Source organism: Excalfactoria chinensis, chromosome 13 (assembly GCF_039878825.1).
Source record: "Excalfactoria chinensis isolate bCotChi1 chromosome 13, bCotChi1.hap2, whole genome shotgun sequence".
NCBI lineage: Eukaryota > Metazoa > Chordata > Aves > Galliformes > Phasianidae > Excalfactoria > Excalfactoria chinensis.
In genome coordinates this window covers 13,503,625-13,525,422 of record NC_092837.1, presented here as the reverse complement: position 1 = coordinate 13,525,422, position 21,798 = coordinate 13,503,625, and the positions used below count along the sequence as shown (strand labels likewise).

Here is a 21,798-nt window from a genome sequence, read left to right as displayed (position 1 = left end):
CTTGCATAATGGTGATTGGAATAGATTAATCACGTTAATGCAGATAAAGGATTGTATCAATTTAGGCTGTATTAACACACAAATTATTTGCATAGTAGGAGATCTTTGTGTTTGCAACACAGCTTCGTTTTGATTGAGAAAGCTTGCTGAAAAAATTAGAGCAGATCTTTCCTTTATCATAGGTAGATCGGCCGATCACTCCATGTTCTGGACTTACTCCTACATCCTTACTCAGCTACAAGCATCACTGCTGCCCAAGTTAACTTGACAAAAAACAGCAAGTCCTTTCTTTCCCTCTGTGCTCATTTGCAGCATTGCTCTGCCTGGATAGCACTTGTTTGTTTCGGGTTTTACTAAATCACTTTCAGTTGGTTTCAAAATTAGATTTGGAGTTAAATTCTAAGTTTCAAGCATATGTTTTAAAATGAAAAGGAATATATTTGGAACCAACATTTCCCTGAAATAAAGTTTATAGAAGTTTCAGGTCCACGAGACAAGAGCTGTGCTAGACAATGGATCTCTCCCTTCCACGATACCAACACTTGTGGTCCAGCTCAATAAACAACATTTGCCTTGAAATGGAAATGACTTTGAATGAGAGATGCCACATGGCATCTCTTGCACTCTTTCTCCACTTTAACAGCATTTCAATCTGTAAATTAATCCTACCTTGTGATGATGGGAAACTTGCTGAAGCAGCAGCTGAACTAAAATCAGCAAATCCTCCAAACGGGTCAGTTGATGCATCTAGAAACAGAAGGGAGACAAGTGCTGTTACAGGATCGTGCAAAGATCCATTGCAATAATTGCATGCAGAATTTATGAAAAGCCATTCTGCATTTGGCAAGATGAATTTATTGATTGTGCTACATAAGTGTTTTCCCTTTTCATCACCATACTATATTTAAACAAGCCTGAGCAACAGCAAACTCGATTATTTCTAACTGCAATGCAGATTTTGCAGTTGTTTTCTTAGGGTCCAATCTTTTACTACTACTACAAAATAAATTTAGACAGAATAAAAACATCAGAAAGTATTCAGCAAGTGAGGGGTGTTGCCAGCTTAGCAGCTTGTGAAATTAAAACTAGATTTTATTTTATTTTATATAAAAGCCAGATATTCTCACTATAAAGAAGTTAATTTATTATGCTTACTATGAAAAATTAAATATCTTGTACTTAGTTTTTGTGTTACTTTAAGCATGAATGATTTTGTAGCAATCTTGAATTGAAATTCCAAGGACAGGGGTTTGCATTTGTGTGGTTTTTCTTGCTTTTTTTGTTTGCTCCCTTTCTGCAGCATGAACATCAAGATTTCCAAGTAGACATTTAAATTATTAACTTCTGAATGTGCCATAGTAACAATTTTTCACTGAAAAAAAAGAATACAGGCAAGGTATAGAAGAGACTTTATTCTTAAACCTTCTGTTTTGATATCAAAGAAAGCTTTTTTTTTTTCCCTTTAAATTAACCAGAAACAGTTTAAAACAAATCTGTCACTTACCCTTGCTACTGTTAGCCATTCCACTGACCTGAGAAAGCTAAGAGACTGACCTTTTTTGTTTGTCCTCAAAGATTTCACCTCTAAACAGTCCCGCCCTTAGAAGGAGCTGCAGCAGTTCAATTATGTTGCTTTTAGTGTTATGCGTACATTATATAGGTTACATCACAGCTGCTTAGCCTGCAGTGCTTAGAAACTAGCCAGGTGGGACTGGAACATCTGTGCTGCACTCTAACACCACCAGGGACAGCTTCCAACATCTGGTGCCATTTCTGAATTGTCTTATCGCTGCAAGACATTCTGCCCCATCTGCTGCTCTCAACTGGGTTAATTAAACTAGAACCATCTCCTTTTTAATAAATGGCTAGCAGTAATAAAAGGAACAATTCACTTTCTAATACATGCGTACTTGTATTTCTTTTTAATGTTACTTCACTGTAGACATTGCTAAGAAAGCAACTGTTCTTCAAGGGGAAATATCTTTTCTTGCAGGGTGTGTAACATATGGTAGAAAACATGAGAACCACAGAAGGTACTGCAAGGATGGTCTCTGATTTTTAAGAAATACAGCACTATTAAAACCATTTTACTACCATTTCAAAAGGGAAAAGATTTCACTAAGATAAAAAATCCTTCACCACAAACTCGGAAGTGACATAATAAGCATTCTATACTCAGAAGTGTTTTGATGTTTACTCTGTCTACTGCAATGCACATCCTCAATTCCTTCTTCCTCACCACATTCTGAACTCTCTAAGAGGGACACAGACGAATGGTTTGAAGGTTTATAAGCAGAATGAGTAATGATATGATACTCAAAATTCTTCCAGATTACATCCTAAAACAGAAAAACAAGTTCTCACACGTGATCCTTTCTCTGTCTCTTGCTTAACACTGGGAATGTTCCCACACCCTGTGCTGCAAGGAGCAGTGGTCATAACAAGTGACCTGCTCACGAAGGACAGTGCTAATCTTCTCAACATGAGCTATCCTTAAAGATTCCCATGCGAGATCTGTCATTACAAATGAACCTTTTCCATCTGCCTTTCCAGGTCCAGCTGGTAATACACTTCTTCTCAATACTATTTCTAAATGCTGCTTTGGAGAAAATAACAAAAACAATAGAGAGAGGAGAGGGGAGGGGTGGAAGAAGGGTTTGCTGCAGTGAAGAACCAAACTGATGAAGGATTCAAATACACTGTAAAATAAAAGCACTTTATGTCTATTTGAAATATAGGAAAGCTCAAATTGCCCTGAACATTTTAATTCTTAACATAGATGTGTATATAATTAAGAATACACACAAATAAAGGCATAAAAACTAAAAAGTAAAAGCAAAAAGGCTTCAATCTTTTTCCAGTCAAGAGGACACAGGCTATAATAACCAAGTACTGAAGCTTCAAGTATTGATTAGGCGTAGCGGTTGGAATCCAGGATATTAAAATTCCAGAGCTGTGGTAAAAGCTTTGTACATGAACACCTATGCATATGAAGTTAACTAACTAAAGAGAATAATGCAAAATAAGTCATTCCTGATGCTAAGATGTAGATTGCCCATGACAGTTTCCCTCCTCTCCTACAGAATTTTGATATATATTCTATTAAATTCCTACAGAGGTATCATTTTGGTATCCTAGTGATGAAAGGAATTGAGTTGCGTAGGGTGCTCGTAATACTGCCTTTGCTCAGACATAATAATACCTAGTGTGACATATCACATGGGTTCCCACTAGAGTGTACCCAGAAGTGACACAATTCAAGATAGAACTGAACAGAAGTAGTCTTCACATGTGTGAATGCATCAAATTGCCACACATGGGGCTCCAGACACTGGACTGCCATTTTTGGAACAAAAAACCAACAAAAACTCTGTAAACACAGGGTTGGGGTTGACTGATCTGGTGGGTTGTCTCTGTGCTACTTTTATTAACCCCACACAAACAATACCTTCCTGCAAAAGATTCTAGGCAGCTCAAAGTTTGAGTTTTAATTTCTCAGTTTATCTACTTCTCTCTATCTCTGGAACATCCAACAAGTTTATCCTCAGAATTGGTTCTTCAGAATATGCATTAAGATGATTAAACAATCGCACTAACCTGTTGCGACTGGCTGGCTTGCTCCATCAAACAACAGATCAACCAGGTCATTAGATGATTTGCTGCCAGAAGCCTGAAGAAGAAATACAAGTAATCCTTTGTGTCACTTTTAAAGCAGAACTGGACAGATGCATCATAACATTTAAAGTGTTATATTGCCTATCAGTAACTTACAGAAGAGCCTAAAAGCTGTTTAATTTGTTATGTGTGAAATATGGTTTAGCTGTCTGTCTATACCAAAACCAACCAAAATCACCAAAACGAAGAAAACAACTTGAAGTCATTTAAGATGAGAGCTTTCTAGAAATGGCAGGTTTGTCTTTGAAGACAACTGCTGTGATCTAGCCACATTTCAGACCAAATACTGAACAGCCAGTTTCACTGCCTCTGAAAAATCACTCATACTCATTTTTAATAGAACAGTTCCCCTGAATGCCATATAATAAAAACTCTTTCCCTAAAGTAGAAATTGCATCAAACTTTAGAGAAAGTTTTCCAAATTCATATTCTACTGTGCTCTTCTATTGTCTCACCTTTGCTGCAGGCTGCCCAGCATGAGATGCAGCATTCTGTTCTGGGCTTGCTTTATCACCTGTATAATGCGCTGCTGCTCCTAAGTCAATGGTTTTTGAAGGATTTGCTGAACGTTTGTGTCTGCTGGTGATAATTTCTGTAGCCTGCGTAATATGAATATGTTTGGTTGTCACCGTCTCCTCTTCATTTTTAAATTCAGCTTTGGGAGATTTACTTCTTCTTGATTTTTCCTCATCACTGTCACTGGAAGAATAAAATTGATAAATATCATTCATGATGGACTCCCCAGTTTAAGCAGACATCTGGCTTAGGCCACAACAGTTTTGAATACTGCAGTTCCTTGTAGCAATGGTTCATAATGAAATACTGCTACTTCCTACATTTGAGAAAGATAGTATTTAGCCCTAAGTAACACATCATAAGTACAGCATCACACCTATTGTACACAAGAGATGAAGAGAAGCATGTTAACCTGTTAACTGCAAGTGCAATACAGAGATTAATAGGAAATCAGTGCTTAAATCCAGTGCAGTTAATCACCTTCTGGTGGGAACTCCTCCACACTTCACATAACAAGTCAGCAACAAAAAATTTAGCCGGCAACTTTGCTCGTCCCTTACACCAAGAGCCAGCAAACAGTGAACAAGATACAAGTACTAACTTTCAGATTTCAAAAGCACCATTCCTATTTCAATTCATTTCCCTCTCTAGACAAACAGGCTTTTATTTTCCTCAGGATGTTTGTGGAAAAACTTTTTTAGAGAAGTATACAGCGCAGTGATACCATTCATTTGCCACAGGAAAACACATCTATTCTCAAAGAGTAAAAGAATAAAAGCATCAGCATTGAGTGAACACTTTTTAGATGTCACTGTGCAATACTCTTTTATTCTTAGATTTTCTGCTCTTACATTTTAAGCCTTTCACAAGCAAACTAATTTCACCTCCACTAATAGGCATGTTGCCTGTTATCATCAAAGCAAGATTTGTACATAACACTGAAAATTACTGTAGAAAAAGCTTAAATATAGTGAAAAGTATTTTGAAATAGTAATTCCCTTAGCAAGTTATTTAAAAGTGGAAAGGTTTTATATTTTAATAATGCATTAGAATAGTAAAACTGTAAAATTTAAGAAATGACATCCCTTTGGCAGTAGGAATATGACAGTAACTGAAATATACTCTGGAGGGTAGCCTTTGTTCTCTGTTAACAATAACAGGCTTTTTGGAACACATTGCATGCGTTTCATTTCCACTACACATACTACCTACACACCACTAGGGATGATGGCTCAATTCATTATCATTACTGAGTGCAAATGCTCAGTGTACTTTTTTTCTTTAAGAGAAATAAGTTCTTGAAATCACAGCTACAGGCCCAGTGACTGCATTTGCTTGAGTCAACCTTAAATAACTGAGATCTAACATCGTCACCTAAATTTATACTTCCAACTTTAACACTGACTTGGAATAACAGACTACTGTTCCAGTATGTGATTCCTGCACATATGCCAACTATGTACAAAATAAACACAATGGGACCGCTAACCACATTCTCATTTATGGCATCAAGATTTAATACAAGCACACAAAGAAGACTGATGTTCATGTTAGCACGCTACATCATACACACCCCACCAAGGCCTTTAAGATGAATGTTTCTTTTTAAGTGTGTTGAAATATCTAAGGTCAGGACAATCACAATTAAGCCTCTTAAAGCCAGCTGCAATGCAATTCTTGTCTTCACTATAGAGCCTGCCTAGTCCATGCATACATTATGGGTTGAGGAAGTGACTGATAAAGTCCAGTCATTATAAGAATAAGAAAGAGCGAGTCTTTAGTGATCCACAGCAAAGTATAAATGCCTAAAAGCTTCTGAAAAAAGAAATTAAACATGCATGCCAGAATGCAGGACAAACATTACAATACCCAATTTTCTGTGACAACCTGTACCATTTCAGAACTGTCTCAGGAGATCTGGTTTAAATTTTTCCTTAACCATCACATTAACAGCAATCAAACATTACAGATTAATGTTCCCTTAAAGTGTATTTATCGTGCTCAGAATAGTAAAGTAACAGTGTTTCAACTGAGAATTGCAGAATTAACTTAAAAAACAGAAGTTACAGCTTGCACTGTACTAAATAACTAAGAGATCTAGAAAGGAAGTACGTGGCAACAACTTCCAGAAACTAAACTATGGATACATGTTCTCTTTGCCTTGAGATCTGTATATGTTTCTGCTTTCTTTGAACAATGTTCCTTAAAGCAACAGAAATAATTACCAACATCTTGAGACCATCCGAATAGTAATCTACAAATGTTAACAAAAGTCACCTTTAAGCATCACTGTTGCATGCTTTCATAGCAGCACTGATGTTTTGCTTCCCTTCTAATCTGCTACCTGCAGCAACATTTGTGAACAACGGAGAAACAAGGATAGATAAGAGTGCATGAATTCTTATGAAAAAAACCTAATGGACCTTCTGTAACAATGTGGATCTGCAGGTAACTTAGGAAAACAAAGCGCCCACAAGGCTGGAATCAGGGCAGTAATTCATTAGTTCTTTGGTCTTAGGTGAATAAATCAAAACTAAGAGAGAAGCAGAGTTTTTCCTACTCCCGTGGGATATTGTTTATGGTCTTCTCTAATTCCAAAGGCATATATTTATGGGGAAAAAAACCAAACAACACAAGACTTCCACAACAGTACATAAAAATGCAGAGTAGGTTTCTCCGTACTTAGTTGTGTGAACAGCTATTTCAGCGTTATCTACTACAAACTCAAGCCAGATATATCACAAGTTCTTGGACACTTCAAGCATTTTTTTTTCCTTCCATGGAAAATACCAGCTTTGCAAGCAGTCAGAAAGCCAGAAGTTAGGCCAAGTACTTCTGGTGTGTAGACTGGAGGCAAAGACTGTGTCATCTGACTTGCATTAAACATTCTAAAGATGCGTAAGTCAGATTTATTCTCTGTGCTTCAAGACCTTTATTGGCTTTACAGTGCTAAAGAAAGTGATTTATAAAGCTATTAAACTCGAAACAACAGAACACTTAACAGCAGATATGCCAGATGAGCAACTATCAACATTTAGTCACCCTTCCTAGTGAAATGGCACCTTAATTCCATGCTATTATTTGTAGCCTGCTACTGTATAAGCTAGAAAGTCTTTCTGGAAGCTCTTTCTTTAATAATTTGTTGAAAGGAAAAAAACAAGTATATGGATTTCATGAAGCCTTTCCAGTAGAATGCTGTGTTGTTGAGAGTTAAGTCACATGATTATTAAAATTTCATGTTTTTATTAAGCTTAATTATTTAACTTCATACAAATACAGCATTCACTTAGCATAAAATGTATTCCAAAGTTCGTATTTATAATACCACCAAGTACAGACATGTTATTACCCGTAAGTTCAATCTCCTTAGAACTTTTGATGCTTTCTGTAGGAAGAACTTGCTTCATTTTGGCACACTGATAAAATTCCATAACTTTCATGTTGTCTAATTACTGTGTCAAGAGAAGCTGAGAGAACACTTCAGGCAATGTTTCAGAAGCCACACTGCTGCAGCATAAGTTCCCGCTTACCACAAGGAAGTCTGCAACTACCAAAATCTTTCTTGCTCATCTAGGCCCCAAAAATTCCTCTTTTATTTCAAATCTTCAGTTTACTATTGGAGTATTAACAGTAGTAACAGTATTAACCAAAGGAAAAGATTATCATAATTTGTGATAGAGATGCAGTACAAGCACGTCACCAAACTAAGCTGCCTTTTTAAGATCAGACTGTATGAACAACCTTGAGATACTGGAAGGTGCAAGACTTTGTATCAGCACAAGTAAGAGTTCAGGAGCCATTCAGAAATAAAGCAGAAGATAAAACTATTTATTGCACATTTTCCACATGAACTATGGACAGTGAGCTGCACAGACATCAGGACACATTGCTTTTGAAAGCACACAGCAATGTATCATTGTTAAGTTTGGAATTGTTTACTTTTCTTCTGATCCCATTTTCTTTGTAGTCTATCGACAGCAAGTTCTAAGAGAAAACTCAGATGCGTGCAACGAATACCAGTTGAATGATTTATTCATGTCCTAGCAAGGAAGGCCATGCTGCCTTTGTCTTGGAAATGCTACCATTATTTTCTTTTTCCTATGAAATTGCTCCAGTTTCGTAGCTTTTATAACATATACACATGCATACACAAATGTACATCTATGTGTATAAACTATACTAAATGTCTATGTGCGTGTGTGTGGATGTCTTTGAGCATCTTCCTCTAAGAAATGCTCATCAGATCTCAGTGCAAATTTCAATTTTAAGCTGTTTCCCAAAAAGGTAGGATTTCAATATACTTAAACATTCCTCTTCAGCAATTTCAAACTCTTAAGTATGAATTTGATCTCCGGATAATTAAATTGGATGCACGTGTTAAAAAGTGATGTTTTTAAAGATCCTTCTACAAGGCAAAGCAGAATGAGGTTTTCTTCCTTACTTCAAAATAAGCAGTTGTCAAACAAAATACAAGTTTCTTGAGAAGGTTCAATATAATTTTTTTAATGCACAGAAGTCCTGTACTACATTCTTCCTCAGATGAGCACAGTGAAGCTGCATGGTGTCAATACAGACTAAAGTTATTTTGTATCTCCCTCTTCATTTGGTGTAACTGTAGCATTAAACAGCAGCTCCAGGTACACTGGGCACAAAGACCACTGAAATGCTGAGACAAGCAAAAGCTCAGGAACTCCAGCCAAAATCCCTGCACTGCCAGCAGCCATCTAAGCTAGGGGCTATAGTGGACGGCAGCCAAAGGCATTTAACTATGAACAGAGTTACATTATTCCCCGAGGCTAAGCTGCATAAGGGAAGCAGGTATTGACCCTAAACACATTTCCACACAAAGAATGGCAGCAGATTGCAACTAATAATCAGTGGTGTCAGAGAGCTTTGTAACAGCAATTTCACAGAATAAATCCATGTTAAAATAGCTCTAGTACCTGCATCGTTCTGGAGAGTCCTCTCTGTCTTTCCTTCGGAACTTGCTGATGGTGTCATCGATTGTGCTTCCAATTTTGTCGCTTAGCTCACCTAACTTATCACTGAATGGGAAAGACGACTTTTTATCCCAATCTTCATCCCACTTTGACTTGGGCTCAGGATCGTATCTTTCACCTGTGTGAGGCATTAAGACAAAAAATACTAAAGATAACAGCAAATGAATGCCTGTGGTCTCTTTCAAATTGTTCTCAAGTTTCTCCCCCCTGCGTACATAAACCTTACACGTTTTCAAAGCAAACTGAAAGCTCCTGTAATGCTGAATTAGCACTTCTACAGCAAGGCACAGCATGCAGTACACATCATTAAGTGGCAGAAATGCAGAATCAAAGACTTTTGTTTATGACATCCACATAGTCTTAACATACTACGTGGCACATCAGGATACTATTGGATTCTGCTGGAGAACCCCAAGTGGTACAACCAACCCCGTCTGCATAAGCAGCTTATTGGAAATGGGACATGCTAGTTCTATAGCAGTCACTTAATGCAAGAGATTTCATCCCGAGCCAACCTGTGTGTTCACAGAGGTAAATCAAAGGTTTTGATACGCTGAAATTCAAGAACAGATAAAAGCACTGTACCGAAATATTGAAAGACAAGTGTGAAATGCACAGTAACTTTGTTCTTTCTTTTCTATGCTGATCATTTAAATAAAATCTCCTTTCAAAAAGATGAAAAAGAGGCTGTAAAGCAACTCAGCTTTTCTTCAGCCATGGAGTACCCTGGTCTTTACAGAACACTTAGAAAATTTGTCTCTTTCTATTCAAGTAATTGAGACCCCCATAGTGAGAGCTTAAAGATAGCTGACAGTTTTACCCGATATCAGTTCATCTGATTAAGAAAATTTTGCACCTAAGCCTAGACTTAAACACACCTGGATAAACCGAGTTTAAATTACAAGAAAAAAGAACACTTAAAGTGTAACAAAGACTTAACCTATCAGAACCACAGCATGCTTTGCTAGCTAGTGTATATGGAACAACCCAGTATTGCTCAGTTTCTAGACAAAACTTTTAAACATAAGCATTTTTTCTTTGGAACCATCACACATGAAAAAAGGGTTGATTTTTTTATACTATTGAAAAACATGAATTTCACCGCTACAGCTGAGTAAGACTGAAGAGAAGAAAGGAAGAATGGTGAAAAATTCATTACTTCAGGTTAACATACAAATTAAATTGTAGCTCGGGTAATGTTCAAGACGTATTCAATTAAGCCATTTTTAATAAAAAGAAAATGATGGATTTCAGCTCTACAAGGTGTAGAATTTGAGATCCATCTGTCCAATAACCTGATATACCAGGGAATACATTTTTCTCACTAAGGAAATAAATGAACATCTCCAATCATATTTTGCTTAGATCCACAGAGGACAGACAAATTTGTTCCAAGTTGAGAGCCTGATAGAAATCAAACCAGATACTCGGTGGGATCTCTACCACCAGAGAAGGAAAAATTGTAAGAAACAGCAGTACTACGGTTAAATTTTGCAGGAGAGTAAAAAGGCCTTATTGCAGCTTATGTCAGGCTCCCAAGCATTTTAAAGTAGGTCCCATTAAAAGATTTCTTTCTGCAATAGGAATTTTAAAATAAAGATAAAAGAACTTAGAACTCAGCATTTTCAGGACAAAAAGAACAAGAACCGTGAAAATACAAGCATTTTCTGTTTAGGTAACTAGATCTTTTTTAGGTTAAAAGTCTGACCTGGGAAAGAATTGTACAGCTAGGAAGATTAAGGACTTTACTCAACAAATGAGAGTAAAATTAAAAATCCTTGACCATAAAAATGGAATACATGACAAAAGGAGATAGTCCTTTAAACTCAAAAACTTGAATGATATCTAAAGAATATATGGGGGGTGGGGGGGGAAAATAGTCTTCTCCCCAGCATACTTAGATGGATCACGACTCTGTTCAGAGCAAGTCAAAAGAAAAGCACAAGGAGAATAGACAGAGGAGCACGTACTTGAAGTACAGATGCAGTGACTCATAAGTATTTCTTAAAGAGAGAACCAGCAAAGTTCCAAGCTAGTAGCAACAGCCTGTAAGAATATAATAAAGACATTCTGCCACAGAGTTTTCCATCTACTCTGCATATGAGGAAAAGGGAGAACAGAGGAACACAGGGAAGTAACCTGTCAAAAATAGCTGAGCACAAGTGAAGAAGAGGGAAAAAAATTGCAAAGCATTATAGAGCAGCAGTTGAAGTATAGGTCATGTACAGCTCCTACTCATATCATATGCAAACCCTTCTCTCAAAGAAGTCACTGAGTTTAGCTAACCAAAGGCTTGCATCATTGTGACATGGGGACTCATCCCTTAATAAAAGAACCCAAGAATCTATCCATGCCAAAGAAAATAAGATAAACATTTTAAGACTGACAGCTAAATAATGGATGACATGCTGGAACACATCATACATAAAAACCAAGTTCATGCTCAGATCCCTGCTATGCATTATGGCAGGGAATAGGGAGCAAGAAGGAAGCTGCACACGTGGACTAGGTATGAAAACACAGTGTACCAGTTGTGCACCTCTATCTGATTGAGGTTGTCAGCAGAAGAGTGTACTCTCTGAACAAAAACAAGTTGATAGTATTTCATCATCTACAGCCAAAATCCTATATAAGCTTAATAGGTCTACATAAAGCAATTTGTGTCTTACCTGTGGGAGTCTTCCCCTGAAAAGCACATGGGGCCAACACTACTAATCAAACAACGTTTCAAAAACACAGAGACAGGGACTTGATAAACTCCTAATGTATGAGCTTTACAGTATACATGATGCACTGTCCTGAAAGCCCTAATTCCAGTTAAACAATGGTTCTAAGGCAGGTTGGCAGAAAGTAAGTAAAACTTCTCCTACGGGAGACAGAAAGTATCACTTTTTTTTCCTTAATTATAGTAGGAGTAAGAAACTCTGATTTCCCTACTGCTACAGCAGCACTCATTTCTCACTGAGACTCCACTATAGCTAAGTTTTGGCTAAGTCAGTGCATCAGTGCCACTTATAAGTTTTCTGTTAACTTATTTACATGAAAACTCACAAAAAAACCTGAAGAATCTGCTAATGAAAAATAGGCTTTTAAAGTAATTAATTTAGATTATGTGTGAGGGAAAGAATTACAAAAAAAATTAAAAACATCTAAAAGAGCATCTTTGAAGTTCCTTAGTAATTATCTGGGATTTTTCCCTGCATATCTAAGGCAAGTTAAAAGTCTAGATCATCAAATCTTGACCAGCAAAGCCTCATCAGTACTTACTATATCGGAACCCTCCTACACTGTCCGAAGAAACACCAATGTATTTGTCTTTGTTCTTCTTCGCTTTCTTCCTTTCTTCCCGAAGTCGATCATCATCTTGTGCAAATTCAACCATTTCTTTTACCTTCTGGCGTATATTAATACCCTGGTCCTTGCCATTTTCATCTATGTAGGTAATGCAGGAAAGGGAGTGTGAAAGAAAAGGGGGAGGAATGAGAAAAGAAAATAAATCAGAGGCAGTAAAAGTGAACTTCACAAAATAACAAGAAAATTTAAATTATGAATAAAGTAATTGAAGTGAAAGATCTTATGGATACCAAGGTCTGCTGCTTGTGTTTTAAGGGGAACAAATATCACTTCAACACAAATGTTCAGCCTTACATAAATGACAGTTCACTGAACAGTGTGTTTAGAAAATGTTTAACTGCTACCAAAACACTGAAAAGATCAGTAATGTTAAATAGAAGTTATATTTTCCACAGAATATTTTAACCCTCCAGAACATAAGCCTTTTTGCTCATTCTTTTTGGTACACTTCTTGCAACTTTAATTGCAAGAACTCACTCTTATTGCAAAACTCAATTTTTGAACAAGTGCTTTCAGTTGGGATGTACTACAAGCTAAATATGCTCCTTTCCCAGCCTTTTTCACATTCAAAACACACACTGGCCTTGCTGCCTTTGCACTGTAAATATTATTTGGTGGGAGGAAAAAGCCCTAGCTTCAAACAGATGTGTGTGTTTTGGAGCTCTAACCTTTTCTTCCCATATGATTAAAGCTATTCCTTTACGGACACCACAGGGGACCAGTCTCTAGTGCATATTTTAATAAAAACCCGAACACTCATGTTGTGTTGGTTCTGTTGTTATTAGCCAGTCTTTTCTGCAAGTTCTTGTCTTCACTAATTAATACTCTAGGGTCCCACGTCTTGGATACTGCACTCTTCACACAACTGGCAACAGTCACATTCTAATTAGACTGGGGAAGCTTCTAAGCTGGTTCAGGTGACTGACAACTCCAACTACTGTTTTAATTTGCTTATAAGATTTTTCTATTGCTCACCTACAAAGTGGTAATTTTCCAGGGATCGCAAATCATAAATGTGTTCTCTGGCACTTGTAACAACACGCTCTGATCCATTCCTTATGAGGTAAGCTAGGAGCAGCAAAGACTATAAAAATACAAAGCACCTTATGATTGCATGAACAAAAGCTCATTCTTAAAAAAAAACCAAAACAAAACAGAATTGAAATCCAAACCTGCCCCCACCAAAACTATAAAGTAATAAGATTTTTCCCTTTTATATAACTGCTTATCATATAGGCGAACCTACGGAGAAAAAACAAAAGCAAAAAGCCAAGGTCCATCTTTTCCACAGCCCTTCCCCCCAAAACACACCTTTCGCTCTTCAAGTTATCAAAACTGCATCAGTTAAACTATAACTTATTGTCACTAAATCACCAGTAATTACCTTCACCAGTGACTGCTTTGTTTAAAATATACAAAGAAATTTAAGAGAAAAAAGTAACCCTGCAAAATGAAACAGTTTTTTTTTGCTCCTCAGTCACAGCTTCCAATAGTTTTCATTGAAAAGTAACTCCTACAGAAATGTAAGAAGCCTTATGCTGGATGCAAGGGGTATTCAAAACTGCATTTCAGGGCAAATTTGAGCAAGTTGTGAAATAAATGAAGTTTATGAATTACTTTAATTGCAGTTTTGTAAGTTTAGGATTTCTATCTGGGGGAAAAAAAACCAACACCTTGAAGTAGTGCCTTTAACAGCTAAAAACTATCATCATATTTCAGCCTATATCCAAACTTGATAAGCAATTCCAAGCAGTCTTTATAACATTAAGTAGTTATGTGTGATAGCATTAAATATTAATTTATATTGTACTTCAGGGAAAACAATTACTATGAATACAAAACATCAAGCACCTGTGAAAAGCACAAACCATGCCTTAGAATTAATTGTCTTGTTCCAACCCAGGCATCAACAAAATATAAGCTAGTTTAATACATCAGTTCTAAAAAATGAGGTTATATTTGCATAATTCAGTGAACACTGAACACCACTTTAAGTGCAGCATGATATTCTTAAGCAGAAAGTTTCCATACCATACTAATTAGCCAAAGACAAGAAAAATGCAAATGATTTTCAGTTCTGTTTCCAAAATGCAAGTAGGGCATACCCTGATACAACAAGATCTGTAACAAAATTTCCTCCACTCAAAGCAAAACCACAATTTACAGCTATTTCTTAATTCCTTTAAGAACACTGTCTTGATAGCATAATAATTTATCATCTGCTTCTCTTGTAGCACAGTAACAATTTCTTTGGTTAGATTAAAAATGTGAACACTACTCCAATACTTGAACATCAAAATGTAATTACGATATTACACTTATTAAGTAGCTTTTCTTAAAGCAGATATTTACTTTTTCTTTGAAAGACATCTTTGATTGCAATAATAGAATTATTAAACAGAGTTAGTAAAGAAATTATAGGTTGCTAGCAGAGTAAGTGATATCTAAACAAGACACTAAATCACAATGTTACACATATATCCTTTGTAAAGCAAAGAAAATCCTGCATACTTCTAGCTCATGTTAGTACACACCTTATAAACTCTCCTCCAGTTCTTTTTATTGTCTTTCAGCATGCGAGTCCAAAGCATGTTCATAAGTTCTGGAAACTGTTCATACATAAACGTTGCCCTAAAAAATTAGACAAAAGGAGCAAAGAAATTTTATTCTCAGTGGCTTGCAATAATAGCTTGTTAAATCTCAGCACTGACAGTAGATGGCAGGCTTGATCTAAACCCATCTGAGTTTGACAGCATTACAAGGGAAAAAGCTATCACTGTTTCTTAGTCATACAGAAGTAATTTACATTGTAGGACTACAAAAGAAAAAATAAATCTACAAATCTAAGGCAGTAGAAAAATGCATTTCATAAAGAAAAAAATACCCTAATAACCACTGCGACAAGTCAAACATGTAACTTCCAAAGTGATTTTGGCAGAAAACAGTTCAAAAAGAATTTGACCAGTTCTGTTCTATTTAGAAAGTCACAGAAAATCACTTTGAAAATAGACACTCCAAAAAAGTCAGACCCACTAAACACATTCTGAGGTTATATATGTAAAACCAAGAGTTTCAGAAATCATTTGTCTGTTTTCTGCCTGACCGTTTCCAATACATTGTAAGATTACGCAATTTAAAAAGATTCTGTGTTTAAAAAAAGAGGGATTTCTTTACATCATCCCTTTAGCACTATCAGTCAGCACACCACAGAGTTGATTTAACAGCAGATTTCACATTCTGCTATAAAACGCACCTTTCTTCATCACTGACTCAAATTATCACTTACTTGGCAATCTCTCCCATGAGTTGCCCTGAAGGTCCCCATGGATCATCATTGGTTGCTTCTCGAACCTTAGACTCTATTTCTGAATAATTCATAACCACATTGGTGCTGTAAAGGAAAAAAAAAAAAGAAAAATTAACACACACAAAGATTACCATTGAAACTGAGAAACACATGAAAACTTAATAATGATACCAGCGGGTACCTTAATGAGATACCTCTACAGGGTGGGGAAAAAACATCCTCAGTGCAGGAGTTATCCTGAGGACACCATACAACACATTTATGTTGTCTTTAAGGTTTTACTATTCCATTAGTCTTCAAGAATATAGATGAGAAACTACGGATTACATTAGAGCTGGATACAGCCCAGTAAAAATGGCTTTTTGGTCAAATTAAAATCCAAACTGAACCACTACAGTCAAAGGTGATAGCTTCCCGGACTAGATATGATTTGCTCAGAGCTTTGTGCTATGTGTTTATACACAAGAAGCTTTACAACTCAATCAGCAGCAGGTTTTATGAATGATGAGTGCTATGAGAAACTCGCGAATATCAACACCAAACAGGTGCTGGTAAACAAAAATCCAAGAACCAAACCCCAAAACAACACTCCAATGGAAGACCACAGTAGGGATGAGATTCATTAGAGGGTTTGTTTTCCACCTAAAATTTATTCAAGGGAAAACAAAGAGAAGAAAAGCTGTTTTTACTATTAAAGCAATGCAAGGATTACAAGGAATTCAAGCAACCTCTATGAGAGTTCATAGAAAAATGTAACTTGGAAGAAAAACCTATTTTTCCCTGTACCAGCTATACTAAAATTGTCGACAGCTGCTTTCCAAAAGGAAACCTAATGGCCTGTTGTCCTTGTATTCTTTGCAGCACATCCAAAATAACTCACAAGTTACACTGTACACAAATTGGAGAGAAGGTTGAAAATGTAGTTAAAGCACATCCATTGTGCAGTTGGTTTCAGAAGCCAGTCCTGCAAGATGACTCCAACACGCACATCATCCAGTAACTCCAATTAGCTGAGTTGTAAAAGGGATTAAGTGATACTATAATGCAATGTTGAGGTGGGGTTCATTACTTAACACCCCACCACCAAACTTGAAAGGAGCGGGAGAAAAATCAAGACGCTTAGTAGTTATCCTACTACCCATGTAGGAGTTAGAACATTGAGTTTTACTTGGCATAAAGATAGCAAAAATCTTGGGACAGGGAGTAGAAATAAGAATGAGATCCCCTTGAGTCCAAAAGGGCACACAGAAGGTAACTGTTAAAACAGAATAAGATTCCTGGACTTAAGCTTGGATTCTCAGCATGAGAGTTCCTGCTGTCATATTCTGATGGGTGATTTTATTCAACTTTGCGTCTAAAGAGAACGTAAGTTATATGACTGAATAAATAATCAGCAAGCTCACAGAATCCATCTATATTAAAAAACAAGCATGCAGGAACACAGCAGTAGGAATGAACAGCAATTAAGGTTGTACAAATTCATTTCCATTTACAATGCACCTCGAGCTCCTGTTTTTGGGCATTTTTCTTTGCCATACATACAAACGCAAACTAATACAACTTCTATTTCCCAGATGCACAGAACTTAAAAGAAAAACAAACCCAAAACAAACAAGAAAGCCACAAGGCAGAGCTAGGGGCTCCAGAGCTGGGCTGCTTTCAGCACACTAGCTCCCTTGTCCTGAGCAAGGCAAGCCAGGGAGCCGAATGGAAAGGTTCTGCTTGTTTTTATAACCCTCCTTAAGCACTTGTTTGAGATGTGATGAGGAGATGGGGGTGGGTGGGAGAGCATAAAGTTAAGCATTTCCTTCATTTGTTAGAGAAAAACACTCAAGATTGGAAAAAAATGCATGAAAAGATGCAAACTAACTGTAAAGGAATGGCAGCATAAGGTGTGGAAGAGCACCCAGGGTGAATAAAAGAGAACCAGGGGAACCTAGATAACAATAAAAAAGAATGCACTTAAAACTGACTAAACTGGGGGGAAAGCTCTATTTCTAGAACAGCCCTGCAGTGAAGCTCTTGTTCAGAGCAACAAGGAGAAATCTCATTGATAAATGTCAAGAGGAGATGTAATGGCACAAAGCGTCCCAAAACAAAGCATCTTTAAGCCACATTTAATTCGGCAACAAATGTAAACTTCAAAAATAATAATAAAAAGTTGTGTAGTTTGGCATGGTTCCAGGTCACTTAAAAATAACCACTTCTAAAAAGGTGGAAATATAGTTTTATTCTTCCTTTCCCATGTTTTCTATGGCCCTCGTTCCATGCCCTACCCATGATTCCTGTGACCTCTGCAACAACAACAAAAATAATTTACATCCAGATGTGAAGGGAAAAAGTGACTCGCTTGATTGCCAAGACTTCCTGTGATTGATATAAATTTAATATCCGAGGCCGCTCTCCGACACCAGGGGGGGCTCTCTGATTAGTTTATACTGGGCGGCTTCCAGGGAAGTCGTGCTGGATCCCACGGACAGAGTCTGCTCTGCAAACAAATGGATGTCCATCGATCCGGGCTGACAGAGCATCGCAGGGCAGCCGGTGTTTAACGCACCCTGCAGGAGCACATTTGGATTTACACACAGGTGTTAATTGAAGCCCCGTGCAACTGGAATCCTGTAACAAGCACCTTTACAGGAACTTTTAACATTGACAACAACATCGGATATATTAAACGTATTCCAGAAGTTACATAAATATATACACCAATAGATGGGTTGACATCAACACTACAAGCCGTTGCATTCCTTTCTGGTTGTGTGCTACAGTTCCATGCATCTTGCAGGCTGCATCTTAACACACTCAAACTGAACAGATGTACCACTGATAAAACATCCCAAAAATACGTTGCCCGAGTTTTTGCCTGCAGTATCTCTCAACGTTTCAGAATTCCAGGTGCCACGTGAACCTTGCACATTATATTCAATGCTCAGGTAGCATTAGTCCTTAACACACTGCAATCTTTAAATAGTATTTGCATAGGAAACTTGTAATAGAGAAAACAACAAGTGCTATAAGAAAAGAAGGTACTTATATAATTCTTTCACTACACTTGGTATATACCACCATTTAGCATGAAACTTGCTTTAATACATGTTAAGAAATCGCAAAGACTAACAGATCTCAAACTTAAAAGCTCTGACTATGCCCTGGGGCACGAGTCAGACTGCTCCATTAAAGCGCCATTAGGATTAGAGTTGCTACTGATGTGGGTGGTGTCACTGAGGACACAAGCACCATTCTGGACTTAAGATCCACAGAAGATTTGTGAAATGCCATGTCTAATCTTGTGAAAACTAAAATAAACAGAAGTCACAGAGAGGGTATATTACAACAGTTCCTTTATAGTGATGATAAAGGTATTGGATTGGACAGGGTGAGCCTAATTAGAAACACTTCTCAAACCTCTGGGAAGCTGCCCACTGTGCTGAGGGAGCCAGCAGCAGGAATGAAAAACCTGGTTACATAGTTAAATTCTTTTTTCCCAATGTATATTTCAAACCAATTACAATATCACGTATACACGGAACTCCTGTGTGCATAATATTATGCCTTTAACTATTACTCCAAGGACATCACTGGATTATGCACCTTCTGTTTTCCTTTTTTTAATTTTACAGCTGGGAACACTAAAATACTAAAAGCTGAGATGAGAAACTTTCTACGTTTTACCACCATTTACAGTTTCCAATGAGACTATTCTGAAAATATCTGTTTAAAGACAAAATGTGAGGGGGAAAAAGGAATGTATTACACACATGACTGTCATACATAGAGTTGAAACATTACTGCTATGCAAACAAATAGCAATACTAAAGGAAGTATGTCTTCTAAAGAAAATGCCTCTCATAGGGAAGGATCTGCATGAATACAAGGCAGCATAAGCTGGTATTGTACAGTACTGTACTACATCGTACAGTAACAAAATCCAAAAACCTTGTGTTATTCCAATAGCAAAACAAACATCACATAATTTTATCTTCTAAGTAACTAGGTGTTTAGCAGCATTATCTTTATAATTGGCAATCTCGTACAATAGCACTTTAATCTCATTATTTCTGTAATTTTGTTAGCAGCAGCTTTATTTTTAGGAAGCCTTCTGCACATCTCCAGTAATTTATACAGCAAGTAAAAGCACAGCAAACTTCAAATTGCTCCATGACAAAACAGCTGTCGCTGACTCAGAATAAAATCTCATCACCTCACTTGGTGACATGGAAAAGGAGGAATTTTTATTCACAGTAATGATTTTGGAAGTCCACGTCCCAAAATTCAATAAGATCACATTTTATCAGCTCTGTGGATTTAAAAAAATGACTGCATTGTCCAACCAAAAAAAGGATGGCATCTGAAAAATATAGTGAAGAAATCCTTAGATTACAATATGGAAAGTCTGCTTTGAATCTGATTTAAAAAAGAACATGCACAGCTGGTCATTTAGTCATTGTGCTTCTCTGTCTCAACATTGCAATGGTTTTTCTGGTGAAGTGTGCAAAACAAGAGATGGTTTGCTTCCAGCATCGTGGCAATCTCAACAAAAAACCTCTGGACAAAGGCAGGAGCAACTTAAATCTGGAGGCTGCGCTGACACACAGCTCCTGCAGCTCAAGTGCCAGTTTTGTGTTCAGTAGCTTATTTCCTCCTAACCTGCCAGCCTGTCTGTTCCATTTGCAGCTGTAAAACTAGCAGTCTTCCACAAGTCTAGATAAGCACCCATGAGCAATTCATTTGACCTCTGGTGTTTGTTTTGGGGATACTAACCAAAGAGATTTTCAAACGTTTTCACAAAAGAGCAGGACAGAGGCTGAAAACATGTTTGAGATGGTAGCATCCTCGTTTGTTTTCCCATAAAAGAATGAATGGATGCACTATAAAATAGATGAGTGAACACTGAACATTTGGAGAAGTGATAAGGCAGACACCAGTGATGTTTTCCCCATAATTTGTTATCTAGAAGATCCCCATCCACAGAGGCAAGGCATTACGAGACAGCCCCTGGAGGGAACTTTCTTATTCCCACCACTCATCCTCTCTGAGTCATCCATCTGAACTATTTTTAGTATTTAGATTAAAAGGTTCCTGTGCAGCAGGAGTAGAAAGAGATGAAAAGCCTTGAGAATGTTGAAAAGTTACCTTCCTATTCAATGTGCTTGTCTTAACATGTGTTAGGAAGTGAACCTCAGCTACTGAGAGTTCACAGTAACACAAAGAGCTACGCAGCTCCTCAGAGTACAGGTTGCCTTCCCCATGCCCAGATGCTAGAATCTTGCCATTGATCATTAGTTTCCAGATGCATTTTTATTTCTCAGTTTTAAATATATATATATATATATCATTGAATTTATCCATCTGAGCATGAAATACTTTCAGAGGAACATTTGAATTGATCATATTCAAAAAGGATGGCGATCCTCACAGCACTGCCTCCCAAACCATGCAGGGAACAGCCCAGGAAAGGGCAAGCTCTGCTCATGCAGTTCTGCTGGCACCTATTCCTTTAGTCTCTGAGGGATTACATTGGACTGCTGGCCCAAACATGAGTTTCAAGTAACTCCCGAGTTCCTTTAATATAACAGTCATTCTGGAATTCATGCACCTAGTACTGCTAACAGTTATTCAGGAAAAAGACACTACACACTCTTGGAATAAAAATGGTGTGATCTTGGATATTAGATCTGATCTGGGATCTCCGTCTTTGCTTGGCAAAGACAAACGAAAAAGCATGCAATGAACTTAATGCATTTTCATTTTGCTCCTGTCAGTAATGTCACTTTTGTTATAAAACATGCAGCTTAGATTTAGAGCCTTGCAGATGAAACATATGGATCTCAAAGACGAAGCCAGAAGTCCACATTCAATGAAGAAACAGATGGGTACCCATCTGCTGAAAAGCCTGGTGGAATGCCTCAGGTTACACAAAGGTAACAGCTCAACACAAAATGA

General features: G+C 37.3%; 1 protein-coding gene across 1 annotated transcript in view; it reads right to left on the bottom strand.

The window, feature by feature from the left end:
• The window catches only part of CLINT1 (clathrin interactor 1), a 41,243-nt gene that overhangs the window by 5,179 nt on the left and 14,266 nt on the right, over positions 1-21,798 (bottom strand). The window contains exons 2-9 of the mRNA XM_072348541.1: positions 15,832-15,936; positions 15,080-15,176; positions 13,521-13,629; positions 12,459-12,623; positions 9,135-9,309; positions 4,131-4,374; positions 3,598-3,670; positions 670-747 (exon numbers count right to left, since the gene is read on the bottom strand). Coding sequence (XP_072204642.1) covers positions 670-747; positions 3,598-3,670; positions 4,131-4,374; positions 9,135-9,309; positions 12,459-12,623; positions 13,521-13,629; positions 15,080-15,176; positions 15,832-15,936 — 1,046 coding nt within the window. The remainder of the gene's footprint in view (positions 1-669; positions 748-3,597; positions 3,671-4,130; positions 4,375-9,134; positions 9,310-12,458; positions 12,624-13,520; positions 13,630-15,079; positions 15,177-15,831; positions 15,937-21,798) is intronic.